Consider the following 21,461-nt stretch of genomic DNA (forward strand, 5'->3'; position numbering starts at 1 on the left):
CCGTTAGCAATAATACTTAACATCACGCTCACTTTCCCTATTTTAGAACAACTTCCTCACTCATACGTGATGATTTGGAGAACAGCTGTCAAGCTTCATTCAATATCATTAAATTAGGCTATTTCGGTACTAGCCATTCCGTCATGTGCCCAATTCCTGTTTGCTTTTAAATTGACATCGCGCCTTGCCGTTGAGCTTTCTTACTTGGGAAGGAGCCAGCATTCGTTTGTCGACGGGACTTGTTAATGACCGCGGACCATATTCACCAGCAAGGAACGAGTAAGGTGAGTAAGTAGTTCATCATAAGGCACTCGCCCCAAACTTGTTCATTTTGAAAAGGTCTTAATTTAATTTGACTCATACTAAATACTAAAAATCTCAAGAATCGATGTCAACTGATAACATAGCTACTTGATAGGCGTCTACCGTTAAGGCCCTAGAATTGAATTGTCAACCTCCAAAAGCCTTAAAATTTAACCCCAGCCGTCAAAGTTGCCAAAAAAAAAGAAAGAACGATTGTCATCTGTCAGAGCCACCTCCACATTGAGACCTTTTCACAAGAGATTTATGCTTTCAGGTAGGAGAACTCTTTTGTAGCTACATAGTTTAGTGGTAAACAAAGTAAGATATGATTTGCATAGATTTTGTAAAATTTTTCTCTCAACTCAATCAAAAAACGGTACTGAGCAACTGTTAAACTTGTCCATACACCAGGATTCGTATGTTCAGTATTCATATCGATACAAACCCCTAAAATTGAATCTACCTCACATCGCGTCACAGTCTGAGGGACTTTAAAATATCTTTCAAACCGCTATGAATATTGGAGAAATACTTGATACTTAAGCAAGTAAACGCTTTACAGTAAATTAACTATGAAAATATCATAAGTTTTCCCTTGTTTTCAGGTGTAGAGAAGTGATGGGCTACAATTTGCATACAGCCTTTAATTAACGCACTAGACGCTAATTCAATATCATTAACGGCTAAAGGCCGAAACGTTTTCAGCAGAAAAAAATTACAATTAAAACAAGATCAGCGTAAAAATTTTCAAAGAATTACTCGATAAACTGAGAGTCTTTCGGCCAGGACGTATTGTAATCACGAAGTCGAAAGAAGAATAAAATTGTGATGAAGTATTTAACTGGATTAATTTTAAATGGTGTCTGGTTTATTACCACATATGTCTGTTTAGTGTGAAATCGGATTAATGGAAAATAAACTGGAAAAGAACGAACCTTTCTGTCTTGATATCTGCAGAAGAGTAGATATCTGTCTTTCCATTCTTTTCACTGAAAAGTCTATTAACATCTTCAGTCAACGGAGTACTTTCAACAAGTAAGTCTGGTGCAGTAAATGAGTACAGTTAACAGTTATAGAAAAGAATTGAAATCTTATGTAAGATATCCTGGCATCAAAGGGAACCTGTTTTTCTCTTGACATCAATTTTGGTTATGATAAAGTATATATCTAGAGGATGTTGTTAAAGAATATAAGTTCAAATTGTGCATTTTGCAATTTATTAATTACCTGTTAAATGAAATCAATATGCATGCAAATCTTTTGTCATGTTTTGGTTAGAAAAGAATTGGTGGTATCCAGAGTTAGAGAACAGCTTGTTAAAGACCAAACTGATCCTCCACTTCCAGAATGTTGGCAAACGTCACTGCGATGGTGAATGGAGAATTGCCAAAATTGAATTCCTTGAATCTAGCAGCAGAGAGAATTGGAAAAACCATCTTTTGCGGCCTGTTATTTGTTTTCTCAGTGTCTGGAAATTTTTTCATTGCAACAGTTGTCTACAAGGCAAGAGCCATGAGAAAGCCCATCAACTTTTTCGTGGTAAACCTGGCCATGTCCGATCTTCTGAATCCGTTTTTCCTTCTAGGAGTCAGTTTTTCCTTCTTCTAATAAGATATATATCTTCTTCGCGAACTTCGCACTCAACAAACTGTCTCTACGAAACTTAAGGAAAATTGACACGAAACATTAAAATGTTCTTTGAGAACTAATTTACTTACATCCTGTTTATAGTTTTCGTTATGGTAAGTAAAACTCTGTTTATCGATTCAAACCGTTGTTTAAACACTGGCTGCATGTTTTCTGGTTCTACAATGTATTTTATACGGCTTTGATGTTTTTAGACTCTGCCTGCAAATAAAGAGTTTCCGATCAATTAGTGGGAAAATGAGAACAAATCAAATCGAATAAAAATCCAATACGAAAAATAAATGCAGTCGATTCCCGATAACTCGAACCGGGAAATCGAAAAAGGTTCAAGTTATCGGTAGTTCTAGTTATCGGGAAATTAAAAAAAAAAACGGAAAAAAGGAAAAATTGTGTACACTGTTTTACTGTTCGTACAATAACCTCTTTAATCGGATTTAACAATAGATAACTCGAGTGAAAATGAAACTCAAAATTACTAAAAATTTTTTCGAGGTAATGGGAGGTTAGAGTTATCGAGGGTTTGAGTTACTGGGGATTAAATTGTAGTAAATTTATGACAGAAATCCAGGGAGAAAGGCGCTTTTGGTTCGAGATTAGAGGTTGGCGGAAGGTTCAAGTTAGCAAGCTTAAGGGAACGTTGATGAGTGCAGGTAGTCGTCTTCGGTAAAAGAGAAGGAAAAAATTAACTCTGATTTGACTCAATTTTCCTATATCCTACAAAATATTTTGGACAAAATTGGCAAAAGCTCACGTTTATGGCTAATGTGAACGTTTTCATCTTTAAGTGCAAACAGCTGAAAGCAGACAGCTAAAGGTTCAAAAGGCGCCGTTAGCAATACTACGTAACTTCGCGCTCAATTTCCCTATTTTAGAACAACTATTTTACTCGTACGTGATGATTCGGAGAACAGCTGTCAAGCTTCATTCAATTTCATGAAATTAGTCTATTTCGGTACTAGCCATTCCGTCATGTGCTCAATTCCTGTTTGCTTTTAGATTGACATCGCGCCTTGTCGTTGAGCTTTCTTACTTGGGTAGGAGCCAGCATTCGTTTGTTGAGGGGACTTTTTCAACAACCGCGGGCCAATATTCACTAGCACGGATCGAGCAAGGTGAGTAAGTAGTTCATTATATGGCACTCGCACCAGACTTGTTTATTTTGAAAAGGTCTTAATTTAATTTGACTCGTATTGAATAATAAAGAGCTCAAGAATCGATTTCAACTGATAAGATAGCTATTTGATAAGCGTCTACCATGAAGGCCCAAGAATTGAACTGTCAATCACCAAAAGCCTCAAAATTTAACCCCTAGCCGACAAAGTTCTCACAAAAAAACGATTGTCAACCGTCAGAGCCACTTCCACATTGAGACCCTTTCACAAGAGATTTATGCTTTGAGGTAGGAGAACTCTTTTGTAACTACAAAAAAAAAGAACTTTATTCACTATAATCGCTAAAAGTATTTACAAAAATTATGATGAAATGCTTAAAAATCGAAAACAAATGCGTCAAAATGTCCAGTAAAAATTCCAGAAAAGCTCATGGATACACACTTCTTATAATAATCATAATGATGATCATAATTAAGGTATAAATGTTACAAAACAAGTTTTAAAAGTCTCTAACTGAGAGAAAAGTTTTGTAACTACATAGTTGGATGGTAGACAAAGTATGATATAATTTGCATAGATTATGGAAAAGTTTTTACTCAACTCAATCAAAAAGCGGTACTGAGCAACTGTTAAATTTGTCCATACACCAGGATTCATATTTTCCATATTCATATCAATACAAAATTCGCCTTAAATTTGATTCTACCTCACATCGCTTCACAGTCTAAGGGATATTGAAACATCTTTCACACTTTAACTGTAAAAATATCATGTTTTCACTCGTTTTGCATACAGCCTTTACTTGGCGTACCAGACGCCAATTCAATATCATCGGCTTAAGGCCGAAACGGTTTCAACAGAAAAAAAATAAAATTAAGACAAGATCAGCGTAGATATTTCCAAAACATTACTCGATAAAGAGAGTCTGGGCCAGGACGTACTACAAAGATGAAGTCGAAAGAAGAATAAAACTGTGATGAAGTATTTAACCGGATTGATTTTAAATGGTGTCTCTTTTGTTACCACATTTGTCTGTTTAGTGTGAAAAATAAACTGGAAAAGAACGAACTTTTCTGTCTTGATATCTACGGAAGAGTAGACATCTGTCTTTTCATTCTTTTAACTGAAAAGTCTATTAACATCTTCAGTTAACGGAGTACTTTCAACAAGTAAGTCTAGTGAAATGAGTACAGTTAACAAGTTCCAAATTGGTGTTTTCCTCAATAGACGTTCCTCCTTTGCGTTCGTAAAATTTATTCCACGATAAGGTTGTAAGACCCAAAGCAAGCAGCGAATTTCTGTTTCTATGGAGATCGACCAAAGGGAAATTACTTTTTTAATGGAAAAATAGAGTTAAATATGTCTTTTACTGACAAGACTGATGGGAGTTGTATTATACAACTTTGTTAGCAGAACACGATACACCGCACATTCCATTTGAAGAAACAAGGAGTGTTAAAGAGGACAAAGAAGAAAAGAGATTTGTAAATTCTTTGTTTTGTTGTTTTTGAACGATAAACGGAAAAGCCAGAAACCGCGAATCGCAAGAAAACATATTAAAAATAAACGCAGGTGTTTTGATAGACATCCATGGCGACTTGAAAGTGATTATTATGGTGCACTGAAGGTAAAACAGCAAATAATTTTGTCGTTGGACTGAATGATTTGCTTTCCTTCATCACCAGGAGAACTTATGTTGCACGTGATCACATCATGTAAATGATTGACGGCCCCTCCTACTCGTGCAGTCAGTAATTTAGCAAATTGTGCGTGATCACGGGAATTTAAGGGAACAGATGATCGTTTACAAAACCCTTAATCAATAAGGAATACCGGAGGAGGACAAGATATGATTGCGTGCAAGTCAGCCATTTGTCCTTCCCCCTCAGACAGACCGGAAGGTTTATCTGAATTTGTTCCATCGACTTCTGCAGCTGTGTAATTCTGTTCAGTGTGGAAAATGTTCTCTCAGTGACAAGAAAAAAACTTACCACTAAACATAAGATTAGAAATCGGCTTTTATTCAGGCCCTGCGACAACAAAATGGGCCGTTCCTTTCTGACAGAGTTTCCTAAATATTTGTAAGATTTTCTCCAAATATCCGACTCGTCTCCCAAACTAACACAAAGACGCAAATTCTTGGAAATGGAAATTAACTTTCATTACCATTAGACTGATAAGGGATTTTCGATGAAAATATCGTCGGTGTACAGGACGTTGTCACACTTTTTTTCCTTGTGTTAATGTTGCGGCGCCTCATTGATTGCTACTTTAATTCTGCGTCGGAAAAGACGTCAAATTGGTTAAATTACTAACTGAGTGGGAAGCTTAGAAAGGAAGGGGCCGTCAATCATTTACACAATGTGATCACGTGCAAGTGAGCCGACTATTTTCGAACCTAAGAAATACTTAAACTTAAGTATTTCTTAAACTTAAGTCGTCGTCGCAGGACAAAACATTGTAGTGTTCCAGCTGTCAGTATCTGTAACTTGGAAATTTCTGGCGTCGTTTTCTTGTCATTTCGTTGACAGCACTAATCATAATAATAAAAATAATAATTAGATTGACTTACGACTTTTGAAAATTCTCCCCTTTCCTATCATACGCCTAATTGAAAAAATATATCGATCATATTATTCAAACGAAAGCTATTGAACTCCCACTGTGGTTACCTCCTTCGAGAAAGTCCCTTTGGTTTCGATCACCATATTTTACGTCACCATCGCCTCAAGAATTAAATCCCACAAGATTCCAGGCGAGCAATTAGCAAACGCAAGAAAACAGCGTTTGAAGAGAGAGAAAATTGTTCTGAAGATGTCCGTTGTCGTCGTGTTAGTTTTTGCAGTATGCTGGCTGCCATACAGTATCATGGTCTCAATCTCCTTTCCCTTTTCATCAGACAGCGCCGTGATATCATCTTGCAGTTTCCAAAACTCTATAGCTATCGCCATTTTTCTTGCTCACTCATATTGTGCTGTAAACCCTTTTATCTGTTTTACTTTCAGTGGTAATTATCGTCAAGGTCCTAAGAATTTCCTCAGTTGTTGTTCTACGGATGAGGTTGCTTTGGTATCGTTTTCGCCCCAGCCTTTTGCATGTTGTTCACCCTTATCCAAAGATTGACTTGGCCTACTATGCCGACGTAGTTGGTGCGGCGTGAAACATTTATCAACTGCATGACTCACTGTTTAGTGAAAATAAGCGCTACCCTTAAATTTCTGACTTGGTCAAACTGCTATAAAAATTCCTTTCATTTATTTTATTTCATCCAAGCGTTAGCGCCAAGTTCTCAGTAATGTCCTGAGCTGCTTTGAGTGAAGCCTTGTTTTATTGCGCCCGAGAATTTAGAGTTTAGCTTTCGATAAAAGTCAGTGGAAGCGGAGTTTAACGTTTTCCCTCTTTTTCGTTTATCTTTAATCAGCTGTACATGCAAAATCACTTTCAAATGTTATTGAGATAAACTGGGATATCTTTAAATCCCATTAAACTCAGTTGTTTCGCGAAATTCGTGAATAGTATTAAATTAAGACATTTACTTACATCCTAAACATAGTTTATCTTATACCCAGAGAAACTTTGTCCAACGGTTCTAACCGTTAATTGAACTCTAGATCTGGTTTCAGGATTTCCGGTTCTATTGCAAATATCATGAGGTTTTGAAAGCTTTAGATTCTACCTGTAAATAACGAATTTTCTGATATGAAAAATTAATAGTATCGAGAAAGCTACGGAGGCCGGTTTTGAGTTTGGGATCACTATCAATCTTTTCTATGCTGGAAATCGGAAAAATTGAAACTGAAAAAGTAATAAATAAATAAAATGAAAGGCAATCTAGAGGATAGAAACTCACCTCTCTTCATGAGGCCGAACGACCAGAAGTTTTTTACAAAGCCTTCAGTAAAATGTCGTTCTATTGTGGATAAATGTCACAGAGTCCATCAAGATGTGAACTAAATTTCAACAAGTTCTTACTAATGAAACGACCAAACTAATGGAAGCCATTTTTAAGTGATCTTCTTCAAGAAGTGATAAACCCTTGAGAAGCAGAAAGAAGCCGATCAAGGAGCTTAAACGCTCTTAGTTCTGTCGATTTCATGGAAAATAGATCGAAAAGAGGGAGAAGCCCTTACTTTCAATGATGTCTCCGCTTAAAAAAATTTCCAAGTTTGAAAGAGAGTTCTGGAGGGAATATCAGACACGGCATTAATATTGCTATAGTTTCCTTCAAATTTCCGCTTTTTTTCGATTTTAAGCCGATCATTCTGTATATCAAAAACCAGGAAAGATTTATTGCTGCTCGACGTTTCGGAGTCATCATAACTCCACTATCAAGAGACTAGTTAAATAGCATCCTTCGTGGACCTCACCAAAGCTTTTAGTCGACCTCAGGTGAGCAGAAGTGGGCTCTTCCAGATCCTGCAGAAGATCGCATGTCCTCCCAAACTCCTCGCAATCATTACCTCCTTCCATCAGGACATGCAGGGCACGGTTTGCTTTGATAGGGCCACCTCTGACCCCTTCCCAGTCAGCAGTGGAGTGAAGCAGGGTTGCGTTCTAGCACCAATCCTGTTCGGGATATTCTTCTCGATACTCCTCCAGTACGCCTTCCCCGACTGTGATGATGGAGTCCACGTCCGTACGAGGCAAGATGGCAAACCTTTCAACATTTCCAGACTCCGCGCCAAGACCAAGACCTAAGAGGTGCTGATACACGAGCTGCTGTTCGCAGATGACGCTGCTTTAACATCTCACAGCGGGGAATGTCTCCAGCACCAGGTCGACAAGCCGTCCACTACCTGCGGAGAGTTTGGGCAGACAATCAGCGTCAAGAAGACCTACGTCATGGCGCAGAGTGCCGAGTCTCCTCCTTCCATCACAATCGAGGACACTCAGCTCGAGGTCGTGGACGCCTTCACCTACCTGGGCTCCACAGTTACAAGCTCAACATCTTTCGACGCCGAAGTCAACTCGAGAATCGCTAAGGCTACAGGGGTCATGGCCAAACTCAACAAACGAGTGTGGAACAACAGCCTGCTGAGCGAACGGACCAAGGTTTGCGTCTACCAAGCTTGTTTCCTGTCGACTCTTCTCTGTGGCAGCGAGTCTTGGTCGACCTACGCCGGACAAGAGCGTCGCCTCAACAGGTTCCACCTCCGCTCACTTCGACGCCTTCTGCGCATCAAATGGCAGGATCAAGTCCCAGACACTGAGGTCCTTCCGCGTGCTGATCTGTTGAGAATACCTTCCTTGCTCATTCAGAGACGCCTTCGTTGGCTTGGACATGTCCATCGCATGGTGCCTCAGCGCCTGCCACGTGAGATTCTCTACGGAGAACTACACGATGGCGCCCATCGAGCCGGCAGACCTCTGCTGCGCTTGAAAGACACCATAAAGCGCGACCTCGAAGCAGCTAACATTGACGCAACTATCTGGGAGGACACTGCTGTCGATGTTAATACCTGGCGGCACAGTGTCAAAGCTGGAGCCTCAAGAGCTGATGAGGACGGCAGAGTCCAGGCCATATTGAAGAGAGCGGCGAGAAAGCAACACGCGGTCTCTGCGCGCGCCCCATCTACCTACGTCTGTGCAAACTACGTGAGGGACTGCCACTCCAGGATCGGGCTTCACAGCCACGCGAGATCCTGCCCCGCCCGCCCTGTGTGTTAATCATCGCTTCCTCGAGACGAGGATTCCGAATAGTTAAATAGCACGCAACTGAGGAAAGGTACAACGGATAAGCATAAATTACAATAAACGGCCTAAAAAAACTCCTTCGCGCGGATGGAATCTGTTTGCATGTTCAGTGTTGGCTTACGCATGCGAGTGTATAACATTTCTTTGACGAGGCAATCAAATTTGCTGCTACACTTCGTGATGATGTGAATTGCTCAATGAAGCGTTCAGGCATTTCACTATTGTGTTGGAGGTTATAATGTTTGTAAATCGAAGATGACTTTCGAGTGGGCCCTTTTACGCGCTCGGGTAAGTGTCCACGTGTATAACCCACATACCCTGAATCACATATGTTACATTTAAATTCATATACGAGACATTGTAGGTTGACAATAGGGGCTTAATCTCGTGTCCCTTAAGTTGTTGCTCGAGCTTAGGGCTTAAAAACACTGGTTGAACAGTGACGTTCAACTTGGAACTTAGATTGTTCAGTAGTTCTTTAGCATAACTGGCTGAAGACTGTTCCTTGAAGGGTAACACTACTCTCACAGTCATCGATGGTACATCAGGTGATGGGCAGGGCTCTTGAGATGAAATCCTTCTCTCAACGAACCGCTTGATTGTAGATTCAACCAGTGGCTTGGGGTATTTCAAGTCATGAAAAACCCTTCTAAGGTATGTTTTTGAGCAAAAAAACGTTTGCTTTGCAAGTTAAACTTCTTATCTTTTGGATATGATGATGGGGAACCGAATCGATGCAACCATTTCCTCGTAGCAGACTAAAGAAGCCATGAACGTAAGGCCTATTTTAAGAATAAGAGAAAGAGGAAAGTGTAGCTATTATGTGAGGTTATTAGAATGAAAACGTAGCTTCTAAAACAGTTTTTTCTCACTTTCCTTTCCATTGTAATGCGGTTCGAACTTGACTCTATTTATTTTGATGATGGGGAACGTTGAGTTTCTGGCAGTAAAAGTACAAAATGCAAAATATTTTTTTATTTCCCCCTTATTTCCTTTATACTTCGCAGCAATATTTAATCCGTATTTTCGCACTTAACACTTGCTCGTAGCCATTTTGGCAGCCATCTTGTATAGGATTTCTCGCTATGGTAACGTTTCTTTTTTCTGGACATGATCCTTTCTTTACGCCTGGTGAATAACAAGAATGAAAACTCCTGTTTTGAAATTAGAGATCTTCGTCTCTTTGTAATGCGTTTGCATCGGCGTCAAGCATCAATTTCCCTGGCTTTTGTACGCTTTTGTGTCAAGAATGCAATTTCTGAGTCTGACATTTCAGCCGTGAATTTCATTGTACCGTGGCGAGTGGCTGTTTGCCCGTCTTACAAATGATTATATTTTGTGTCTGGAAGTGCTCCACAGACAGCAAACAACGAATGCATGGAACTTAACGAAATCCTAGCGAATGAGTTTCTTTCCTTACTCTTGGTTTCTCGATGAGAGAACTTGTGAACTTTCACTCCCAACGGCAATAAGAATCGAGTGTGTTCGCCTGTTCGGGGATGGTTCGTAGGAAGCTTGCCAAAGATATTCTATGTAGAATTGATACTTCCTTTTTAGGCGACCACCGCAAAAATAAAGTAAATAAATTAACTGAGATAAATAAGTTGTATGCCCGCGAACAGTTATACGCAAAAATTATCTTGCATATATAAACATATCGACTAATTAACTCGACTTCAGTCAAAATTATAGTGTGACCGCTTAACACAGATTCTATAGACAAAGGGTATTAAAAACAAGGGTTAAAAATTTCATTTTATGCCATAGTCGACCAGTTAATGCACAAAAACTTGTTCAGAAAGAAACTACTAATATTGATTTCGGGAGATAAACATGGATCAAATTTTCTAAAAAGATTTTTCCTATATTATTTGAGAGATCCGCTTTGAGAGACTTTTCAATACAGGTAAAGGCAAAATACAACCGTTGGGACTCAATAAGGAATTACAGCTGTAAATGGGTAAAAATTTGGAGACTTTGAAAACGGATGATGCCGTGAAGCTTGATAAGGCTGAAAGGGCTGTCAATCATTTACACGATGTGATCTCGTGCAAGTGAGCCCACCGAACTGTTCCTAAGAAAAACTTATAGCTTTTTCTGGTTTTGTGCCATCGCCTAATCAAGCCTGTTAATTATGTTCGGTGCAAAACAAGTTCCCCGCGTGAAGAAAAAAGCATACCTCAACCACGTACATAAAATTAAATATCGGCCTTATACTGTCCTAAGCTCTTCTTTTTCATTATAAGTTCTAGCAAATTTGTAGAATTTTCAACAACATAAAACTCCAACTCCTCTACTGAGTAACGAGGCTACTGAGTAACTTCCAGGCTGGATTAAACTTTCGATGACACAAAAATTGAAAATGAATTTTTTATTGATATGTCGCCGCACGACAAAACATTGCAGCGTTCCAGCTTCCAGTATCTGTAACTGGGAAATTTCTGGCGTCGTTTTCTTTTCATTCCGTTAACACGCAACACTAATAATACTCAGATACAATGAATATATGAAGTTCACATATTTTGAACTGCGGTATTAGATACGTATGATGCACGATCCTCGCAGTAGATAGTGCTATTTATGCAATAGCGAAAATCAGACCTGAAAATTAATCCCGTACAGGCCTGATTTTTTTCAGGTCTGATTTTCGCTATTGCATAAATAGCGCTATCTACTGCGAGGATCGTGCATCATACGTAACTAATAATACTAATAGTTAGATTCACTTATAACTTTCGAAAATTCTCTCCTTTTCCCATCATACGCCTGATTGAAAAAATATATCGATTATATTATTCAAACAAAAGCTATTAAACTCCCGCTCTAGTTACCTCCGTTGGAGGAGATTCCGGGTGTAGACTGTCAATTATCTCAAATTTTTAGGTATGTTTATTAATTAGGCATGTTTTATACATCTGAAATTCATAAGCTATGTTTTTTTTTTTTCTGGTTTAAGCAGAATAGAACTAGCCAACGCAAAGCTGCTTGCTAAAGACAAACCTGATCTCCTGGTGCCGGAAAATGTCTGTAAACGTAACCGGCGTAACGATGAATGGAACACAGTCCATGTCGACTTGCTTCAACCCCACAGCACAAAAAATTGGTTACACCTTTGCTTACTGTCTGCTAACTGTTGTGTCACTGGCTGGAAATACCTTCATTGGAATCATTGTCTATAGGACTAAAACACTGAGAACACCAATCAACCTCTTGATTGTAAACATGGCCATGTCCGATCTGTTGTATCCTATTTTCTCCTTTACGGGGAAGTTGACAGCAATTAACACGGCCAGCAAGTGGCTGATCAGTGGTCCCCTTGGGCAAGCGTTATGTAAGCTGAGTACCTTCGCTACAGATGTCTCCACAGCTGTGTCAGTTCAGAGCCTGGTTCTGATAGCAGTAGATCGATTTGTAGCTGTGGTATTTCCTCTCCGCTCCCCATTAATCAGTTCAAAACAGTGCCGCTTCTTCATACTTGTTATTTGGATCGTTGCTATGGCAGTCCATTGCCCATACTTATTCGCCTTCAAAGTTGTCGAGTATTCAGACGGGCTGGTTTGTTGGTGGCAGTGGAATGACGCATTTGGAGAGTCATCATCGTTAGAAGACTACTTTCTGGGATTGACCATTGTTGTCATCTATGTTCCTTTGGTTTCGATCGCCATAATTTACTTTGCCATCGCCTTGAGAATTAAATCCCAGAAGATTCCAGGCGAGCCATCAGCAAACGCAAGAAATCAGCGTTTGAAGAGAGAGAGGAATGTTCTGAAGATGTCCGTTGCCGTCGTGTTGGTTTTTGTTGTATGCTGGCTGCCATTCTCTATCGTGAGCATTTCCTTACACCGTTCTTCAGACAGCGCCATGAAATCATCTTGTAGTTTCCAATACTCTGGAGCTATCACCAGTTTTCTTGCTCGCTCATACTGTGTTTTAAACCCTTGTATCTGTTTTATTTTCAGTGGTAGTTATCGTCAAGGTCTTAAGAATTTCCTTAGCTGTTTTTCTACGAATGCTGTCCGATCTCAACCTTAACAAGAACATGTTAAGCGCTATTGATCAGCACATGTAAATATGCGCCATGTAAATTGATAATAGTTAGTTAATAGTTAGTTAGTTAATGAGGCTGCTTAGTTATCGTTTTCAGCCCAGCCTTTTGCATGTTGTTCAAACTTATCTAAAGGTTGACTTGGCTCACCATACCGATTGGTTCTTTCTCCCTAAAAATAAACAAACTTACGACATAGTTGGTGCGACGTGAAACATCCATTAATTGCTTGATTCACTGTTTAGTGGAAATAAGCTCTGCCTTTATAATTTCTGACTTGGCCAAACTGCTCTAAAAACTCCTTACATTTATTTTAATTCATCCAAGCGTTAGCGTCAAGTTCTCAGTAATATCTGGAGCTGCTTTAAGGGAAGCCTTGCTTTATTGCGTCCGAGATTTTTTAACCTAGCTTTCGATAAAAGGGAAGTTCAAGGTTCTTCCTCTTTTTCGCTTATCTATAATCAGCTGTACATGCAAATTGATTTATCAAATGTTATATTGAATGTTATTGAGATAAACTGGGATATCTTTAGAACTCATTAAATTCAGTTGTTTCGCGAAATTAGTGAATGACATTAAATAATTGGTCTTATACCAAGAGAAACTTTGTCCAACGGTTCTAATCGTTGTCAGTTTGAACTCTCGATCTGGCCTCAGGATTTACGGTTCTATTGTGAATATCATACGGTTTTTAAAGCTTTAGACTTTACTTATAAATAGCGAATTTTTTGATCAATATGAAAAACAAATGGTATCAAGAAAGCTTCAAGGACTGGTTTTGAGTTTGGGATCACGATTAGTCTAATAAATACCAGTAAATAAGATTATGATAATCTAGAGGAGAGAAAATCACCTCTCTTCATAAAACCTAACGAACAGAAGTTTTTAAAAAAAAACTTTGGTCACATTTCTTTTCATTGTGAATAAATGACACAGAGTGCATCAAGATGTAAACTAAATTTCAGCAAGTTCTTACTAATGAGACGACCAAAATAATGGGAGCCGTTTTGCAGCTATCTTCCTCTAGGAGCGACAAACCTTTGAGAAGCAGAAGGCAGCCGACCAAGGAGGCCTGTAACTATAAGGACATGTCCAACTGCTGTGAGTCTACAATGGGAACAGAGCCCAAAACTACCTAGCATCTCACCGCGCATGTTAACCTTTAAAGGCTTAGTATGAGTAGATATTAATGATAATTAAACAAAGCTATGATGACAGTTTCACGTTTTCATTGCTATTTGCCTTTCTGTGGGTAGCTTCTGACACTTACTGCCTATTCACACCGTTATTAAAACACTTTTAGTTAAACTGAATAAAATTAGCAATAGGAAACTGAAAAACCTAGGCTCCAAGCAATCTCCAACTTGGTCCATTTTTTGCCATATTTAAAATCGACCCACATCATTTACTAAAGCATCTTATGCGGTGAAGAAACCAATTTCAAACCGTGTCTGACAAACAGCTTAAAAACATAAAAATTATTTCAGCTCTCTTCTTATATTTTTGCACAACGCTTCTCGGCGGACACTGAAGACTATAGAATGGAACAGAAAAAAATTTGAGACAAACAAGTGCAAGGTGAGCTTCACAACCATTGAAACTCTTGTTGTTCTCATTATAGCGCGTGTCGAATTTGTTTTCAAATGGCACGGTAGCGCTTCTCCTTCTTGGACATGATCCTTATTTTACGTCTAGTGGATGACGTGACTATGATTTTCCTGTTAAATCTCTCGGTTCTGTACACTTTTGTGTCAAGAATACAATTTTTGAGTCTGATATTTCAGCCGTGAATTTCATTGTACTGTACGGGCGGCTGACTGCTCGTCTTATTATAGATTATCTGTGTCTGGCTGTGCTACACAGACCCAATGTACAGCAACAAAAAAGACAGCAAACAGCGGATGGAACTTTCCGAAATCCCAGCCAATTAATTTCTTTCCTTACTCTTGGTTTCTCGATTAGAGAACTTTTAAACTTTCAATCCAATGAGAATCGAATGTGTTCGGGGATGGTTCGTTAATAGTTTTCCAAAGATCTCCTTTGTAGAATTGATACTCCCTTGTTACGCGACCACTGCAAAAGGAAATCACATGGATGAACCCTAAAATAAGTTCTTTGTCCGCGGAAAGTTAAACGCGAAAATTATCTCGCACACATAAACATAAACTAATTAACTAGACTACAGTCGGAATTATGGCATGACCGCTTAATACAGGTTACACAGACAAGTAATATTACAAAAAAAAGGTTAAAAAATATACTACTAACATTGATTTTGGGAGATAAACATTTTTTAAATTTCACAGAAAGATTTTTGTCAGGGTTATCTGAGTGATCCGCTTTGAGTCACCGTTCAATACAGGTGCAGGCGAAATGCAACCGTTGAGACTCAGTGAAGAGTGATCGCGACCGCTTGTAATAGAGGTAAATTACAGTAATTAATGGTAAACTTTTGCGGACTTTGAAAACCGATAATAGGGTACCGCTTAATACAAGGTCGACTGTATTAACTTCGTAAAGTAAGTAAAGTCCAAATAGTTTTCATGAAATAATTTCTTTATTGAAGAAGATATCGGCCAAAAGAGAGAGACAAAAAAACGGGGTTAAGAGAGAATTGATCAAAAGTAAGATATTTCTCGCCGAATCAGTCAAGCTGATTCAAGTCATAAGTGAGACTGTACACGTGGTGTTGATGTTTGCTGATCAAAGACCATGTCAGTAATAAAACTGAAAACCTTGAAGCTTCTTGGTCACTAATTTAGCTATGAATCTAACACGTACACAAATATAGGTTTGTCAATTTATGAAAAGGATACAAAGAAACCAATCTCCTCAATATCAAGACTTTATTACAGGACGCCAGTGACAAAAGAAAATCGTTTGGGTTACTTCGCTAAACTCTGTTTCTAATATTTTGGCTTAAAAGAAAAGAATAGCAGGCGAAAAGAAATAGCGACCAGTACAAAACTTCGGTGGGGAGAGTTTTGACTCGAAGAACCTCTCAGTTATTAAAGGCTCTTTGGAACAAACAAATATATCGCAGAACTGGTTACTTGACATAGAATTAATTTAGGGAATCAATTTGACTAAAAAACTATTACATGCCTAATCAATTATGGATAACAGCTTGCCTTCTGTCAGGTTTTAATTAAAGTTTGTGCAAGTTCTTATTTTAATTGGAAAAGCCCTCTTTTGCGGCCTGTTATTTGTTCTCTCAGTGTCTGCAAACTTTTTCATCACAACAATTGTCTACAAGACAAAAGAGATGAGAAAGCCCATCGACTTTTTCGTGGTAAACATATAGCCAGGTCTGATCTTCTGTAACAGTTTTTCCTTTTTTCACTGCAGATGAACGGCTCCTGGCTATTAGCAGTCCTCTTGGAGATGCGTTGTGTAAGCTGAATGTCTAGGGAGATATCTAGGGAGATATCTGCTTTTGAGTATCTGTTCAGAGCTTAGTTCTAATAGCAGTCGATTGATTCGGAGCTGTATATTTCCCCCTCCGTTACCCGCTGATAAGTTCAAAACTGTGTTGTCTCCTCATACTCGTCTCTTGGATCATTGCCATGGCTTTTAATTGCTCGTGGAGTCCTCTGAGGGGCTTTCCCGTTTCCGCAGTGGAAGGAAGTATTTGGCAACTTATCGTCCTTAAAATACTTTTACCCGACATGGCTCGTTGTATTCTGATTTGTACCGGCTTTGGTTATAATTGCCATAATCTACTTTGCTATTGCGATAAAAATCAAATTCCAAGTGATGCCAGGCGAGCTATGAAACAACACAAGAAATGAGAGTTTGAAGAGAGAAAGAAATTTACTGAAGATGTGCATTGCTATCGTGATAACGTTCGCATTGTCTTGGTTGTCACACATTACTGTTTGTTTCCTGATACTCTATCCATCAGACTCTGCAATTGAAGTGTTCTTCGAAAAGACACGACATACACCCAGGATGGCGGATGGAAATGAACATACTTTATTCTAGTAGGCATGCGCTAAATATAACCGCTGACCTGATGCTACAGCAATGATGTCATCTTGTGTTCTCGCTATCATCGCCGTGATTATGTCATTATCAAATTGTGCTATATAATCTTGTATCTGTTTTATTTTCAGTGGAAATTTTGGTCAGGGTCTTAAAGATCTGCTCAGTTGCTTTACTGCTGGTGTCATGGCGAATTAAGTTGGTGTTATTTGAGGCAAGGCTTATTGCTGGTTATTCACACTCATTTGCTAATTAATTACTTAGATTTGTGGGTAGTGGCTAGACCTTGCTTGGAGCCGGTCTAGAAAAGGAAAAATAAGGCGCTTCCTTCCCTCCACTAGCCTGGGTGGACACCTTGGGCAAGTGTTAGCACACCCTTAGCCTCCCTTAACCAGGGTTACGGTCCCACTGCCTTGTAGTGGCTAGGGATAGCTAAAGGCTAAGGGAGCAGACCCCGACAGAAAAACCGGAGTGGAGCCCTGTCAGGCAGTTTTGACGCTATATCATTTTCTGGCAACTCCTGCAGTCGACCTGGTCCCGAACGTACTGGCCCTGCCTTTCCTTCGGACTCCACCAGCAAGACCGAGAGGGGGATTCTGGGACTTAGGCAAACCAGTATCTCCATATCAACCGCCCACGCAAGCGCATGGAGAAGCAACTTTGGCATGCCCTACTGCTTCGCCTGGCATGGAAACAAACCGGGGAGTGGCAGTTACCGGTTCTAAGTCATGGCTCGATTGGCGTAGAGCCAGACGCCAGGGGTCATTCCTGACAGTGGGAGGGGCTTTTTAGCCCCATTGAATAACTACCGCCCGCTTAAACTGGGCAGCCCCCCGTCAATAAGGTGCTTTCCCGCCACTGCCCGCCTGTCTTGCTGGGGTGAGCAGGACTTAAGTCTGGAAACAGTCTGACAAGTGGGCTGCGACTTATTCACCTAAGAATCAAGGATCTATTAGAAGATCAGCTCTTACACTTAGGAGTTGGAACGTCCGAACGATGTTGACTGGACTTACCAAGGACATACGCGACATTGATGGGGCACGCAAAACAGCTGTCATCAGCAGAGAATTGGTTAGGCTCAAAGTTGATATCGCTGCTTTACAGGAAACGCGCATAGCTGGTTGCGGAAGCCTAACGGAAAAGGAATACACATTTTTCGGGCAGGGTAGAGATGAAGATGAGCCTAGAGTACATGGAGCTGGTTTTGCTGTCAGCAACAAGCTAGTACAGATGGTGGAGCCGGGCTCAACCAGGCCTGAGCGCATCATGCACATAAAACTCAATACCGATCTAGGTCCCACCAATTTGCTTTCTGTCTACGCTCCAACCCTGGCTTCGAGTACCGATGCCAAGGATACCTTTTACAGCCAATTGGATGATGCTATCAAACATATCCCAAACAACGAAGTGCTGATTCTCCTCGGCGATTTCAACGCTAGAGTGGGCAACGATCAAGGCTCCTGGCCTGATTGTCTTGGTCACTTTGGTGTTGGCAAATGCAATGAAAATGGTCAATGCCTTCTAGAGCTTTGCACCTATCATCACCTCTGTATTACAAACACATTCTTTGGCATGAAGATGCGCCATAGGTTCTCGTGGTGCACCCCAGATCTAAAAACTGGCACCAACTCCACCTCATCATCTCGAGACGGGAACGCCTTAATAACATTCGTACTACCAGGACATACCACAGTGCTGATTGTGACACGGATCACTCCCTTGTCTGCACGAAGATCCAGTTACGTCCAAAGAAGTTCCATCGTGTCAAACAATCTGCTACACTTCGCATTAATGCTTCTGCCACCGCCATTCCTGAAAATGTCTCTATATTCAACGACATCCTGAGCTCGAAACTCGGAGACTGCCTGGAAGTTAACACAGAGGACCACTGGAGCCATATCAAGGACACCACCCTTGCTGAAGCATTAAAGGCCTTTGGCAAGAATATAGGCAAAAGCCAGGATTCGTTCAATGCAAACATCGTGACTCTTCAGTCGCTCATCGACGCAAAGAGGAATGCCCTGCAGAACCATCAGCGTAATCCATCACCCAGCTCTGTGGAAGCACCTCAGGAGGCCAGGCGTCGTGCGAATGAAAAATGTAAGATCTGTGCTAACAACTTTTGGATGAATCTCTGTGCTGAGATCCAGTCAGCTGCTGACACTGGAAATTCTAGGGGCATGTTTGAGGGTATCAAGAAGGCGATTGGACCTACACAGTCCAAGTCCTCACCACTCAAAACATCAACTGGTGAAATCCTTACTAATAAATCAAGACTGATGGATTGCTGGGTGGAATACTATAGCGAGCTCATGGTAGATCGAGCTCTGTCTTACCCTCTGTCCTTGACTGCATTGAAAGGCTTCCCATCATGTTTGAACTAGACGAGGCCCCCACCAAGGAAGATCTCTCAAAGGCAATCAGTCACATATCGTCTGGAAAACACAAAAAAAAGACTGGTGGAAAGGCCCCTGGGCTTGACGGTATCCCGGCTGAGGTCTTCAAATGCAGTGGAAACCAATTGCTCGACAATCTCCACCAGCTACTCTGCAAATGCTGGAAAGAGGGATACGTTCCACAGGAGATGAGGGATTCTATTATCTCAACCCTATACAAGAACAAAGGAGACCGCAGTGATCGCAACAATTACCGTGGCATCTCACTTCTGTGCATTGCTGGAAAGCTGTTTGCCCGAGTAGCATTATACCGCCTTCAAAAGATTGCTGAAAGGGTGTACCTTGAATCCTAGTTTGGTTTCCGCCCTAATCGGTCGACTGTGGACTTAATTTTCTCTTTGAGACAACTCCAAGAGAAGTGCAAAGAGCAACAACAGCCACTCTACATTGCATTCATCGACTTGACAAAGGCGTTTGACCTTGTTAGTAGAGACGGCCTTTTCAAGATTCTGCCCTTACTTGGCTGTCCTCCTAAACTCCTGAGCTTCATCAAATCTTTCCATAATGGATCTCGGGGTACAGCGCAGTATGATGGAAACAGGTCTGAGGCATTCGATATAAACAGTGGCGTAAAACAAGGCTGTGTGCTAGCCCCAACTCTCTTTAACATCTTCTTTTCCGTTTTGCTGAACCATGCTTTCAAGTCCTCTAAAGAAGGTATCCTGATACGATCTCGTTCTGATGGTAAACTCTTCAACCCTGCACGCCTTAGTGCCAAGACCAAAGTGCGTAAGGTAGCTATCCGTGACCTTCTTTTTGCCGATGATGTTGCCCTCGTTGCTCACAGTGCTGAAAAACTCCAACTCCTCCTCGATCAGTTTTCTGACGCATGTGAGGCCTTCAGACTTACAATCAGCCTAAAGAAGACGAAAGTCATGTGCCAGGACAATGCAGCCACACCCACCGTAACGATCAAAGATTACACTTTGGAAGCCGTCACACAGTTTACCTATCTCGGCTCCACCACCTCAAACAACAACTCCCTTGAAGTGGAGATTGGAAAGAGAATTGGCAAGTCTGCAACCAACATGGCTAAGCTGTCTGCCCGTGTCTGTGAGAACAAGAAGCTAACTACCCAAACTAAAGTTGCTGTGTATCGTGCCTGCATCGTGAGCACCTTATTGTTTGGTAGCGAGTCTTGGACTACCTACGCTAGTCAGGAGAAGCGCTTAAACATCTTCCAAATGAGATGTCTTCGTCGCATCCTCTCCATCTCATGGACAGATAAGGTCTCTAACAATGAGGTACTTGCAAGAGCCAATATCCCCTCGATGTTCATCCTGATAAGACAGCGCAGACTGAGGTGGCTCGGTCATGTGTACCGGATGGAGGATGGGCGAATCCCTAAGGATTTGCTGTATGGCGAGTTGGAATCCGGTTCGAGGCCTGTTGGCAGACCTAAGCTGCGTTTCAAGGACGTATGCAAGAGAGATATGCTCGCCACTGGCCTGCCGACAGATAACTGGGAGCTACATGCTGCCGATCGGAGTGATTGGAGGTCTGTGTGCAGTCTGGCACTCCAGGCGGGAGAGGAAAGGCTGAAAGCTGAAGCCGACGATAGAAGAGCTTCGTGTGCAGTGGATGCGGCCGTGTCTGCCGTTCTAGAATTGGGCTTTTTAGCCACGAGAGAAAGTGTTTGTCGCAATTGCGCTAGTCATGGACATGGTCCAATGACTGCCTAGTACTACTTAGATTTCGGAATAGGGCTCCACGAAAATTAAACGAAAATTGAAAATTTTCTTGTTTTTTTTCAGTCCTATCTCGAAATTTGTGTAGGATTTTCAGTTTATACTTGTTCTCTAAACTAACTTCGCATCTTTTGCGAGCTCATCATAGTTCAAAGATATCCCAGAAGACATATCATTTCAAAAGTTTCATTCAAGGGAATCAGTAAATTGTACACAACGTATGCACGTTCTAGCTGTTGTTTCGACGTTATCGCGGCGATAATTATTAGTTTATTTTCAGGGTACATACTTTGTAGACTCCTGGGAAAAGAAAGCATTTGTTTGAATTATTATTATTCCTGGGTTTTTATTTCGGTACTTTTGTCTCATCTCTGGACCGTTTGAGGGTAAAGTTTACCTGAGGATAGACGTTTTGTACTTTTAAAAAAGCTTCGTACGTAGAAAACAGCTTTTCTCTGGGCTACACTTTTTCGAATATAATGCACCCTGCGAGATATCCTACTGTTTTATCACGGTATTTGATAGCAAAACC

The 21,461-nt window shown here is 40.6% G+C and overlaps 3 protein-coding genes across 3 annotated transcripts; all 3 read left to right on the forward strand.

The window, feature by feature from the left end:
- Window positions 1-7,904: 7,904 nt before the first annotated feature.
- LOC148719535 (uncharacterized) lies at window positions 7,905-8,729 on the forward strand. Its single transcript, XM_088740123.1, has one exon. It carries the CDS (start codon window positions 7,905-7,907, stop codon window positions 8,727-8,729), a length of 825 nt encoding a protein of 274 aa, XP_088596249.1.
- A 2,882-nt stretch (window positions 8,730-11,611) lies between these two features.
- On the forward strand, window positions 11,612-14,018 carry LOC148719536 (QRFP-like peptide receptor). Its single transcript, XM_088742028.1, has one exon. The coding sequence runs from the start codon at window positions 11,778-11,780 to the stop codon at window positions 12,786-12,788; it is 1,011 nt and encodes a 336-aa protein (XP_088598154.1). The 5' UTR covers window positions 11,612-11,777; the 3' UTR covers window positions 12,789-14,018.
- Window positions 14,019-17,781: 3,763 nt separating this feature from the next.
- LOC148719537 (uncharacterized) lies at window positions 17,782-20,923 on the forward strand. Its single transcript, XM_088740124.1, has 3 exons — window positions 17,782-18,374; window positions 18,467-19,100; window positions 19,535-20,923. Exons 1-3 carry the CDS (start codon window positions 17,782-17,784, stop codon window positions 20,921-20,923), a joined length of 2,616 nt encoding a protein of 871 aa, XP_088596250.1.
- Window positions 20,924-21,461: the final 538 nt, after the last annotated feature.

Source organism: Stylophora pistillata, chromosome 12 (genome assembly GCF_964205215.1).
Source record: "Stylophora pistillata chromosome 12, jaStyPist1.2, whole genome shotgun sequence".
Classification (NCBI taxonomy): domain Eukaryota; kingdom Metazoa; phylum Cnidaria; class Anthozoa; order Scleractinia; family Pocilloporidae; genus Stylophora; species Stylophora pistillata.

Excerpts from the sequence above, each read along its gene's own strand:
- LOC148719536 (XM_088742028.1), top strand. The coding sequence starts at position 11,778 with ATGTCTGTAAACGTAACCGGCGTAACGATGAATGGAACACAGTCCATG.
- LOC148719535 (XM_088740123.1), top strand. The coding sequence starts at position 7,905 with ATGGCGCAGAGTGCCGAGTCTCCTCCTTCCATCACAATCGAGGACACT.
- LOC148719537 (XM_088740124.1), top strand. The coding sequence starts at position 17,782 with ATGTTGACTGGACTTACCAAGGACATACGCGACATTGATGGGGCACGC. Across the intron at positions 18,375-18,466 it reads GGCATGAAGATGCGCCATAG|GACATACCACAGTGCTGATT; the intron begins GTTCTCGTGGTG and ends TCGTACTACCAG. Across the intron at positions 19,101-19,534 it reads AATACTATAGCGAGCTCATG|TTTGGTTTCCGCCCTAATCG; the intron begins GTAGATCGAGCT and ends CTTGAATCCTAG.